Raw genomic sequence first — 12,878 nt, 5'->3', positions numbered from 1 at the left:
ATGTAACCGTGGAAACGTGTTTGTTAAATTAAAGTAAGTTATCTTTTCATTTTGCTGTTGTCAACCATTTGGATCTAATAATATCTGTTATGCAATATTCACAAAACTTCTGGCAGACGTGAAATAACATCCCAGTGAACATATATTTCTGTCCTCTTTTTCTAGGGATTCAGCTTTGCAATTTACCAGGCAGGCACAAGGCCATGTCATTCTTCAAACCCCGTTCTTGTACATGCCCTCATCAACTTCACTGTCGGCTCATTATTGTGGTACCTCGTGGGTTATTCTCTTTCATTTGGACCATCTCAGAAGGTACCGGTAAGCCTTAATAATATTAACCCTTTAACCCCCAAGCTTAAGAGTGCCAAATGGCACATAATGTCATATCTTGGTCAATATTAGTTCATTGGCCCCAAACTTGTCCTGGAAAGATCTGCATTTTTAAAGTAGAAAATTATACCCCCACCCCTCTATTTGTGACATGACTGACAACCCCTATAACTTTGGAACTTTTTTGCCTGATACATAAATTATGTGTTATGCAATATACTGATAATTAAATTTTAACCACTTCACTGAGATCTGCACAATAACATATACTTAAGGAGTATACCTGCTATACAGGGAGAGAAACAGCTTTTTTAATCTTTCTCTTTATATATATTTTTTTTAATTTACCAACAAACACCACTTTTCTTAGGGTGTACACTGTACAAAGGGTTAAAATCCTCTACTCTATTTCCTTCTGAATATCTTTTCTGCCTGCAAGAACTTACTTGTTATTAGAGCGGTTTTCACTTGAGTGTCGTAAAACCAAAACCAAAGTAATTACTCTGGCCAATCACAAAGGTCACAGACAATCCAGTGAACCAATCAAAACTTGAAGCAAATACATGTAGTTGGCACGAAGCGCAGGAAAACGTGCGCGAGCTAGTCACGATTGGTTTTGGTTTTACTTCTGATTGGCCGAGAAAGTGGTGTGAAATTTTTAAACCAATCACTAAGCGTAGTGAACGCAAAACCAAAGCAAACGCAAATTACTTTCGACACTCAAGTGAAAACCACTCTAAATGATGTTTATTTATAATACCGGTATCTTTATTTGCATCTTAAATGCTTTCTTCTTTAGGGCTTAATTGGTAGCCTTGATGATGCATTCTTTTTTGGTCTGTCTGGCACCAACTGTTCATTACATGCTAACTCTGTACCAGGAATTGTTTTTGCAAGTTTTGAAATGATGCTGGCAATCATTACTCCATTTATGCTCTTATCCGCATGGTGAGTATGAAATACCAGTACTATAATTTAAGGAGAATTGCTTAATTGATGATTAACATTAAACCCTTAAGTTAACAAGTTGACACATGAAATGCCATTAACTACCTGTGATGAGCATGGGCCTTTTTTTCCTCTTCTGACGTCATCACCTTTACTTATACTAAATCTCAATGGGAGAAAAAGATCTTTTCAGTGATCCTCAAAGCAGAGTGATTGGGTTGATTAAGCTTGAAATATGTTTGAATCTCCTTCTTCTATCCGTGGCTACTCCATGGTAAGGATATCCCATCTTGTTGACACTTTCTCAGGAATTTTGTAACTGAAAGCAAGCCTGGCATCAGACCACAACAAATTTTAAGATTAATAAGGTTACATGACAGGGCTCTGTATTAAGCCTCTTTGGCAGCAGCAGGGGGGCAGATAGGGATAGGAGGGTATAGTCCCCTCCCCCTCCACAGAGAACTTAGCTTGCTTGAAGTTAGGTTCGGACTAATGTATATAACAGCTCACTTAATTATGCCTACACACTAATTGTACGTAATAACTTAAAGGTCACTTATACAGTAAAAAGCCATGAGTAAGGTCTAACCTATTGTTTTTCAGATTAGCCTAAACAGGGCCTTACATAAAGGGTTTTTAACTCAAATTTAGGCTTAATATATTAGGTTCTTAATTTCTGAGGGAAAAAAATTCAATGTTGTTAAATTGAGATTTTAGTGGTATTCAGCCTTTTTCTTGTATAAAATTTGCATTACATTGCATCTGGGGAAATAAGGTTTACGCATAGGTTACATATCTCCAAAAAGGATCCAGAAAGTTGACTCTTCATATTTTCTCAAAAGTAAATATTTAACCAATTTTAGAAAATAAGAAGCTGTTTTCAAATTTTAGGCTAAATACCGGTAGGGTCTTATAATCAAAGGTCTCTGTGAGACTACGACTATTTTGCTATGGTTTATCTGTTGGCAGTCAATTGTGGTATGGAGTAGTTCTTTTTAAAGGGTGAATTAGGCTTTTCACTTTGTTTAGGAGTGCAAGTGTTGAAATATGTATATTTGTGTTGTCCTGGATATTCTGGTTAGTTTATTATGAGGAATGTAGGAACGGCGGAACGGTTCGGTTGATGGGAGGAACATTGTAAAATGCGCATTGACGTATTTTCTTAAAACGCAGTATGTGTGAATTTTGTAAAATGCAGAAGTGTGAAACATTTTAAAAAGTGGCAACAACAGCTACCAAAACAAAGAACCATTTCAATTAAAAATACGTCAATTTAAGGTAAAGAAGGCGTGGAATAATGATTATTTGGGGGGGTTAGGGTGAAGTGGGGCATAGGTTCAAGATAAAGAAACGCATAAAGCCGAAGTAAGTTAAGAAAGCTGTTAAAAGGGAAATGAAAGTTCCTGAAGTTAATAAGTTTGTACTGAGAAATTTCTAATGGAATCGCAAGAACAAGGGGTTTCTATTAAGGTCATTTATCCAAGTCAAACCCTGCTCAAGGTGAGCTGTTGTGAGATGAGCTACGTGTTCTCTTATACCACATGGAAAGTAGTTGTTGTCATCTTATCGCCAAAGTTAAGGTTTCTTGGGCGGGTTTAGTAATTGGATGGGGTACCAATAGGAAACTCCTTGTTGTTAAATTTTGTTGTTGAGTTTTTGAAATCCTTTTTGTCCTTTAAAGTGTTATTGTGTTTAACAAATTAACTGACAAAAAAGTAACAAGCCAAAAAAGAAAGCTCAAAAAATGAAAAATTTTAACCCCTTCTTATAACATAAAAATACACAAAAGACCATGGTGCATGTTTTATTTAATAACTCAAAACTCATTTACAGCAGTTAAAGTTTCAATATCACATTAAACGAGCAAAATATTTCGTTTTTAAGAGTAACACATCGGCTTATGTATAAGTTATCAAGTTTCCAAAAAAAAAATTCAATCACTTTACAAATTTGGAAGTACAACAATACATTTTCCTTTTTCTAAGATGAAAACTAACCTGAGAAAAATCGACCGAATTTCAAATTAACTACCAATAAATTGTACTGCGTAAACACAAGGATTGCATCTTAACCTGCGTGGCCGGCGTTCAAAGGGGAAGGAGAAGGGGAGTTCGAGCGCGAAGCGCGAGGTGCGAGGAGAGAGCGCGAAGCGCGATCGGGGGAAGGGGGGGAAGGGGAACGCCTGCCCTGACGCTATTGTTTTTTTCATACCGCCCCTAAAGTACTTGTCATCTGCTTGTCTATGTGCGTCAAGGCCCGCATTTTTTAACCTGTGGTTACCACTAGTTTGATACTAAATCCTACAACGACCGATTTCTTTCAAAGAATCAACCGCTTCGCAGAGAAATCGCTCAATCATAACATTCGCCATTGGATTCCTCTGCATTGAATGAAAGTGGAGAACAAACCACAGACATCAAATTAATCGATTGAATGACATACATCTGACTGATCAGAACAATCAATTTTCACACTCTTTAAATTCTGACCAATCACGATTTTTGCGTCCAGAATCTGGAGGTAAAAAACGACAAAAACAATAGCGTCAGGGCAGGCGTTCCCCTTCCCCCTTCTCCGATCGCGCTTTGCGCTCTCTCCTCGCACCTCGCGCTCGAACTCCCCTTCTCCTTCCCCTTTAACGCCGGCCACGCAGGCTAATTGCATCTCAAAAACCATGGCAAAGTATTAAAACTTTACATTTCCAAATAAATCATTAAAGACACATAATTTATGATACAAGCGAGATTTTCAATCTAAAAAAAAAGGTGATCCAAAGAGCATTTTGTACCATTTGGAATTTTATCTATTCATACGCAACCGACCGAAACACGTGCGAAGCAACAAGAAAGATAATTTACCTCAATTTCTAGCTTCGAATATAGACCCAAATCTCCAAGTAACTTTCTCTGACACTCGAAAAACGTTTCAGATCATAATTCCTTCTCAAAGACCATCTTAACGAGCTTTTAACCCTATTAAAGCTCGTTAGACCGAATCCGCCATATTGCTGAAGGAATAACTTCTGCAAAAATCGTCATGTAAGGCACATTAAAGTTTCTTGGCCGGAATCACTAGGTAATTGGCGGATAAAATTCACTTCCTGTATACCAAATTTGGAGGAGAACGGAAGTAACGCGAATTAAAATAATTTTGGCGATTTACGGTCTAATTAGACCAAAAATCTGTTTCAAATTATAAGAAAGAATAAAATCTTGGGTGATAACTTAAAAAGAAGACTTCATCTGTTTAGTTTCTAACTGAAATCTATAAACTGTCGGGCTTGCTTATACCCTACGTCAAAAACGTAATGTAAACCCGGTTACGGCTTTTGGGAAGCAGGATCCGTGTTTTCCACCACCTATGTACTCAAACAATTACCGGAAATTCGTTTTATCTTGCTGTGCGTCCTTTGTGTAAATTCAAAAGCATCGCTCACGAAAACATACTAACGAGCCTGTTAGCGACTTACTTAATCGCACAGTAGGAAATTCAGGATTAAATACTAAAACTGCCATACCAAAAATTCATAGAATGTATCATACCGTAGAAATGGAATAAAGTGGTAGCTTATCTCTCTAAAAAGAAAAAAAACTTCTTTAGCGCAGCTTAGCATATAACGGGAGAATTTTATCTCAACTGGTGTGTCAAGGGGTGTGTCAGCATTGATAACAACTAAGACAACGGAATAGCGTAAACGGCTATAAATAAACACGGCAGAACAAAAGAAAACACGTGTTAAAAAAATTGAACATAACAGAAGTGAGAGAAAAAAAAGAACGAAAAGCGTAGCACTTTAAAAATTGTACGTTTTGGCAAACGATGGCAAATGAGTTAACCAGTTACTGATGGCAAAAATCACGAGCATAAATGAGAATTGCCAGATACTGCAACTCTGTTGACGTTTCCCCACTCGCTTACCAACCGCAGTGCGGAAATACTTCAAATTCCAAGACTAAAAGCGAAACCATGCAGCGATAACTTTATCGAAAAAACATCTGTACCACATGACACATTCATACAAACAACATCAACGCAAGATTGTACTCACTTAGCACTCAAGGTAACTCTCTTGCTCCACTGAACATCTGTCTCTTTTCCAGAGTGAATTCTTCCAACGGTGAAGAAAAGTTTATGACAACTGTCAAGTTCAGTGCTATTGAAAACAAATTTATTGAGCAGTAGATAGAGCTCTATTGCTCCTTTAAACTTCGTAAACCGTTGAAAACCATTCCACTCCGCAACAGTTAAAAACCACTGGAATTTGTATCCGTTTATGTTATTTCATTAACTTCACTCTTGCCAAACTAAAGCATTAACGTGCGTATCTTTGTACTGATAACTTGGTACTAATGGATAAAACGCACTCTCCAAGAACTTTCCTTTTAATACAAAGAACAAAACGTTTTTAGACAGTTTATGACCGATTTGGCTTGCGTATGCAAAAATTACAGTTATCTTCAATCCATGACGCCGCAATTTGAACCCGCAAGTGTTTACGCAATACTAATGAGAGCCCCTTTCATCACCTACAGCGGAATTATAATGCCCTTTCCCACCCTCCCTGGAGTTTTTTTGGTTCTTCTATTGTTCTATAGATAATAACGGCAAATAAACCAATCAAAATCTGTTTTCTGCGCATATTTTTAGAGAACTCTTGGGGTCCTAGAAGAAGGTTTTTCGTATTATTCCGTGCATTGAAATCGTACAAGGAAATCGTAGAGCCGCGCGGGTTGTATTTACAAACTTCCAAGGCCTTGTTTTGATTCTGAACAAGAAAAAAAAAACATATTTGGGACTTAAAACAGAAAGGAGAAACACTATAGAATTTTAAAGTGGCCTTAAAACGGAAAACCATGGAGTACAGAGTGCTGAAACCTTGTTGATGAAGGATTTATCTTTCCTTTCACCGCCGCGAAGATATGGTGTAATGGTGCTTACAAATGCGTTTTGAATTCAAATCACGGAGTTAAACAAGGACCAATTGCGGCTTCTCAAGTCTTTTGAGAACGAAATGGTAATGTACTGTTATTGCTTTGAACTTGGATGTAATTTTTTGAACGATCGGTAAATCCATTTAGTGTACAATTGCATGACTTCAAAAGCCGGCTGCTCAAATTAAAACTTCGCTTTCAACATGAACATGTGGATAATTATTTCTGCCGTGCAGTACAGCACGGTGCGAAAAATTCCGATACTCTGCCGCTTGTCAACACATGGTGTAATGGTGCTTACAAATGCGTTTTGAATTCAAATCACGGAGTTAAACAAGGACCAATTGCGGCTTCTCAAGTCTTTTGAGAACGAAATGGTAATGTACTGTTATTGCTTTGAACTTGGATGTAATTTTTTGAACGATCGGTAAATCCATTTAGTGTACAATTGCATGACTTCAAAAGCCGGCTGCTCAAATTAAAACTTCGCTTTCAACATGAACATGTGGATAATTATTTCTGCCGTGCAGTACAGCACGGTGCGAAAAATTCCGATACTCTGCCGCTTGTCAACACATGGTGTAATGGTGCTTACAAATGCGTTTTGAATTCAAATCACGGAGTTAAACAAGGACCAATTGCGGCTTCTCAAGTCTTTTGAGAACGAAATGGTAATGTACTGTTATTGCTTTGAACTTGGATGTAATTTTTTGAACGATCGGTAAATCGAGTTTCCCTAATGGTCGCGGGTCGCGGGTTTCAAGTCGCGTGTCGCGGGTTTTATATAAGTCGCGGGTTTTGAAAAAGTCGCGGGTTTTGAAAAAAGTCGCGTGTTTTTAAAAAGTTGTGAGTTTTCGATAGAAACTATTTATTTCTCAGTAAAATTCATTCAAACAAATTTAAACTCGTTTTCTTGGGAACTACGTTACAAAGTAGCCAATTACTTTGCGGGTTAAACAATCAAATTACCAACTTCGGAACAAACTCCCCAACTTTGGTTCGGCTGAACTTCCCAAGTTTGCAAGTTGAGGAGGAACAAGACATGTTGCTCGAAAGTCATGGTCATGTCGGAAATTCAGGTGAAGAAAACATGGCAGCAGCGGTAATGTTCCAGCGATTCCAGTGGCTAGAGTTACAAAATATTTTGTTGAAGTTGAAGAGTCTGACGTCGTTTCGCATGAGCGATCAGCCGATAAATAAATTTTACGTCGGCTGAAATTTGGTCAAATTCAAATTTTTATATACAGCAAATACATCTTTAAAATTTTTGTGAGGCTTTAACTTCAATGTCAAGTCTTCTGCGTTTGTAAACCGAATGAAACTGGACGGCTTTACCGATCTTCACGTGAAATTAATTTTATACAAATGCGAAAGAGTCAGACAAATTTAAATTAAAAGTCGCGACACGTTTACGGCTCAATTCTATTTTTATGGTACCTGTTTTCTTCCGATGGTTTAGCGAAGCAAAACCATTTCTGTAAACATAACTACAGAAGGGTTTTTAAAATCTGCGCCAGTTAAAAATATTTTAAAGAGTTTTTGCCACAGAATACTAGTAAAATATATTTATCAACCGTACGCGTTCAATCATGAATACTTTGGTTCAACTTCATGATCGCTCGCGCGCAACGTTGTTTTCAAACTTAAAAGCTTTAGGTTGAATATTAGCGCCGCTTTAGAATGTGAAAGACTTGTATTAAACAGTACAAATTTCCGTTCTTAATCATTTTAGGTTAAATATTAGCGCCCAGCTTCAGTGAGTGAGACGCTTGTACTAGTACAACGCTTTAGACTGTGAAACACTGAACCACTCACATTCTCGATTAGTTGTGTCATATCTCATTTGAGATACTCACGCATAAAAATAACTGTTATATAACGTTTATACATGTGACAAGTCACGTTTTTAACACGAGATCGCAATTGTTGACGCAATACTAATGAGAGACCCTTTCATCACCTACAGCGGAATATGTGACAAGTCACGTCTTTAACACGAGATCGGAAGTGTTGACGCAATAATAATAAGAGACCCTTTCATCGCCCACTAAGCGGAAAGAACTCCCTTGAGAAATTAAAACAGTCCCTTGAGAAATTAAAAAAGTCCCTTGAGAGTAGACAAGAATGTTCCAAATTTTGCCCACATCACTCCTAATCTCCTACTTCTGCTTGTAAACAAGCAAAATAGTCGAAAAAATGGAGTCTAATTTGCAAATTTTAGCCTAACAGGTTCTTAAATGTCAGGTTCTTACTCGTGGGTTTTTACTGTAATCTCCCACTCTGCTAGGAAGTAACTCATTATTTATCAAAGTCTAACTAAGTAATTAAAAATTTGCTGGTAATGTACTTTTGACCTTTCATCTTAGGGCAGAGAAAATCAACATTCTTGGAGCATTGGTGAGAACACTTGATACACACTTCCTCATGTCAATACCTCATGCCTCCTGTCCCCCAGAGACTTATAATTGTTTTATTGTTGTTTGTAGATGATTTATTTGCTGTGGCCAATTTTTGTGTACTACCCCATGACCCACTGGATACGAGGAAAAGGATGGCTTCATCATCACTTTGGAATTGTGGATCAGTCTGGGAGCTTGACTGTGCATACTTCAACAGGTGACATCCTAATGATGTTAGGTATTATAGACAGAGCTGTGCTCTAGCAGAGCCCGACCTGCCACAGGCAACCTACTTTTGTCTTTGGGTGACTAATGTATAACTTTGCTATCAGAAAAGTTTTTAAGAGCTGGGCACCCACAATTTCTTACATAAGAACCTTCAGGCACCCTGCAATAATTTTTATTCTAAGAGGACAGTTCTGATAAAGCTCCTTGAATTAGAAGAGTAACACACTTAATGGGCATTCTATAGGTCTGAGTTCAGGTGTCTGAATCGGCCACTTTAATAATAGGACCATCTCCTTATACTGGCTATGGAAGGTTTGGCAGCCTGGTGGTTTAGTGACTGCTGGACCATGTATCAAGCTGTTCAGGTTTAAGCCCTGGCTGGGCCCGCCGGAAATTGTGTCTTGTTCTTAGGCAAGACACTTAACTCTCAAAGTGAAGTACCCTGGTGTATTTATGGGTAGCGGCAAATTTAAAGCTGGGGGGTGACCTTGCAATAGACTAGCATCCATCCAGCAGGGGGTAGACTAATTTCTAGTTGCTTCTATGCTATGCAAATGTGAAGATAAGCACCAGCCTGATGGGCCTAGATAGACAAGACATTACTAGACCTCATCAATAACTTCATTTTGACTTGAAGATAATGAGGCCCTGCCAGGGGGGGGGGGGTTCCCGTGTCGCTTGTCTAAATTTAAATATGTGCTACGTTGCTGTTTTATTGCTCTTCATGTCGCTGTCGGTAATTAAATTGAAGGAAAATTACCTGTCCTTGTCGAAATTTAAGTTTTTTCCATAAGGGTTGTCGTTTGTCGCAATTTTATTAGTATGCTGTCGCTACTTTTTGGGCCATGTCGCTTGTCGGAATTTACCCTGGCAGGGCCTCGATAATGAGTCACATTGATTTTATCAATTTAAGGACCCTTTTAATACGACCACCCTATAACCAGACTTTGGTGGTCTACGTCAGTGAGTCCTAAATATTATACTAACTAATGTCTTACCTTTTGGTATTATACATGATAGGTTCATCTGCCCTTGTTTTCACCAAGATCCTTAAACAGGTTCATGAAAACCAGACACAGAAACAGAATCAAGAGATTAAGCAGCTGCATTCTCAAAATGTATTTCTTATTCTTGGAGGGATTATGACTTCTCTGGGATGGTAAAGATAATTATTTTTTTATTCTTGTTTTGCACTCTTACTAGTTATTACACAATGTTTAGTATAAAATGGTGTAATAACAAGGCTGCTGCCTAAAATTAGGAGCCCAAGCCATTATGTTAGGAGCCCAGCTTAAGTTGCCGAAGACAAATCTGGGGGGGGGGGGTGGGGGTAACTTAGGCAAATATGTGGTCGACTATGTGGCCTAGGAGAGGGGCCCAGGGATTGAACCTTCCCCCGACATTATTGCTATAATATACCCGAATGTCCCCTAGGGGTACTCCCTATAGTGGACTACCGTATTTATTCGATTAAGCGCCCTGGGCGCTTATTAAATTTTTGGATCTTGAGGGTGGGCGCTTATTCAAAGTGGGTGCTTATTCGAGGCTGGGCACTTAATAAATTTTCACCATTTTTTGCAAGTAGTACGTTTATTTTGCAAGAAAACAATGTATTATAATTAAACGTGAAGGTGTACTTAAGCTGAATTTTAAATGTTCATTAAAAAACTTTCAGTAAAAAAATAAAAAAATTCGGTCTTCGGGATAGTCTCTTTGTAGTACTTAGTCAATTTTAATCTCAACTTCAACAATAATCAAAATTCCTTTTATGCCCTCATTTTAGGAGGGTGGGGGTGGGCGCTTATTTGAGGCTGGGCGCTTATTGACTTTTCCTACCTATAGGGTGGGCGCTTATTCGAGATTGGGCGCTTAATTGAATAAATACGGTATATGGGGAGGCTCCATCCAACAGGGATACCTTTTTCAGGCTCCAGGTATATAAAAGGGTGGGGATTTCACCTGGGGGGGGGGGCACTCCCACACATGAGCTATATAGGTATGTGCCGCTGTGAAGGGTATGGTTTTCAAGCAGTTATGTGTGGGATAGGGTATAGAAATTTCAGAGAGTTTTGGTCTAGAAAAGGGTAGCATTTGCCGGGAAACCGATCGGCGGTATGACGAATATAGTCCAGAAACTCGGAAGAGAAAGAGGCTTTCCTAAACGTAAATAAAATCATCGCGGCATCGTTGTTCACAGATGGTTTTCAATTAAAACACTGGGCTGGGAGAAATAAACCAACAATGAAAACTGACATGCATTTAGTTGAAAGCACGAAGGGTTAATTCATTTGTTAAGCCAGTGCCAGTCTGAGTGCATTTCATGTACTTTCATTAGTTCTTTTCACATAGAAAATCAATGAACAGGAAGCAGGAAAATCCAGTTCAATTAATATTTTAGTAATCAAGGTTAAAAAAGAAGCAATAATTAAGCAGGTCAATTTTTCCTAGGTTTAGAAAAAGGCAATCAGAAGTCAAAAACACCTGTGTAAACACTTTAATTAAGTTATGATCTTATCTTTGTTACATGATAACCAGTTGACAAAAATAGAACAGAAAATTTAAACTGTGAAAACACTTCAAATTACTTAACTCATCAAATAAGTTGTTTATAAAATTAATGTAGTAACAAAAGCAATTCATTTTATTCAAACTGAACATCTGAGCAGGCAAAAAGCACTGAGGTTTCCAGCACAAAAATTTGCTAGTTACGGATCAATGCCCGAGAATGCTCCTCATTATAAATGCGAAAACATGAAACAGTTCGTTGAAAATAACAACCTTAGTCCACAAAAAAGCGGCAGCAGATATGAAATGTCACATGAAAAGAAAGAGGCATACACTTTATGTTCATTCTAAAGTTAAGCGTTCAATGCTTTATAGATTAAGCTGAATTACATGTAAAACACGCCACATAAGTTTGTGTACACATCACGATATTTGCACGTTGTTTTACGTAAGTTTAAGCCTGTGGGAAAGGTTTTTGTATCAAGCGTTTGCAGATTAAAATTATTTCAGACCTGATCCATGACTGCAGTAGCAAACAGATTGATTTCACTTTTGTATCCGTAAATATTTCTTCAGATTCACTTCGAAAATTCTCCGAAACGTCAACGAAGCAAATGAAACGTAATCCAGAACATAACACATTCCATATTTGGAAGTTAGACCCAGTCCTAAACACTTGAAAGCGAATGGTTTCGAAGTTGCTAAATTTTGCAAAGACACGTTACGTACTTGATACGCTAAATGCGAACAATTTTAGCGTTTCCGTTTAAAATGAAGCAGTTTTTTGTTTTAAATGGGATTTTTTATGCCAATGAAACAAGGTTACAAGGAAAATGAAGTCAAAGGATGGGAGTGGAAGATCAATGTTTAGGCGCCCATGCGGGCTCCTTGAACAAAAATTCAGTCGCCCGCACTCGTAACTTAGGCGCCCCTGGCGACCGGGCGCCTGTTAGGCAGCAGCCTTGAATAATGGGAAGGTACAACTGTACCTTTTTCAAGCTAGAGGTGCATTAAAGATAGGGATTTCATTAGTTAAAGGCAGGGGCAGATCCAGGGGGAATGGATTGGGTGGCTAGCCACCCCCACGATCCACTAAAAAGATATAAATAAGCATGTTAACTGAGAACAGTGTTAAAATTGTGGGTAACTTTAACTGACAGGGGGAATGGATTGGGTGGCTAGCCACCCCCGCGATCCACTAAAAAGATATAAATAAGCATGTTAACTGAGAACAGTGTTAAAATTGTGGGTAACTTTAACTGAAAAAAAAATAAGTAATTTGCTAGCATCCAAGCCCCCCTTTTTTCTCTATAAAAAAACCTGGGGCTAAAATGGTAAACAAAAGATTTGGTAGGGGGGGGGGGGTGTTAGCAATACTTATTGTTGTCTCATACTAATAAATCACAGTTTAAACACCAACAGCAAGGTGGTAAGCAGGATTTTTCACGGGTGGGTGCAAGCACCGGAGGCATGAGCGTCTTTGGAGGGTGGGGGAGGTCCGGGGTATTCTCCCCTTAGAAATTTTGAAAAATTAAGT

The 12,878-nt window shown here is 38.3% G+C and overlaps 1 protein-coding gene across 5 annotated transcripts in view; it reads left to right on the top strand.

Annotated features, from left to right (window-relative positions):
- The window catches only part of LOC144632254 (uncharacterized), a 50,160-nt gene that overhangs the window by 1,770 nt on the left and 35,512 nt on the right, over window positions 1-12,878 (top strand). For 3 of the 5 annotated variants that reach the window (XM_078490853.1, XM_078490854.1, XM_078490852.1), the window contains exons 2-6: window positions 166-312; window positions 1,130-1,278; window positions 8,576-8,606; window positions 8,696-8,825; window positions 9,857-9,995. In XM_078490853.1, coding sequence (XP_078346979.1) covers window positions 166-312; window positions 1,130-1,278; window positions 8,576-8,606; window positions 8,696-8,825; window positions 9,857-9,995 — 596 coding nt within the window. Of the gene's footprint in view, window positions 1-165; window positions 319-1,129; window positions 1,279-8,575; window positions 8,607-8,695; window positions 8,826-9,856; window positions 9,996-12,878 lie in introns of all 5 variants that reach the window. The other 2 variants (XM_078490851.1, XM_078490850.1) reach the window with 1 other exon arrangement.

This window comes from Oculina patagonica, chromosome 12 (genome assembly GCF_052425735.1).
Source record: "Oculina patagonica isolate OP01 chromosome 12, crgOcupat, whole genome shotgun sequence".
Taxonomy (NCBI): domain Eukaryota; kingdom Metazoa; phylum Cnidaria; class Anthozoa; order Scleractinia; family Oculinidae; genus Oculina; species Oculina patagonica.
This window is presented reverse-complemented; position numbering and strand designations above follow the sequence as displayed.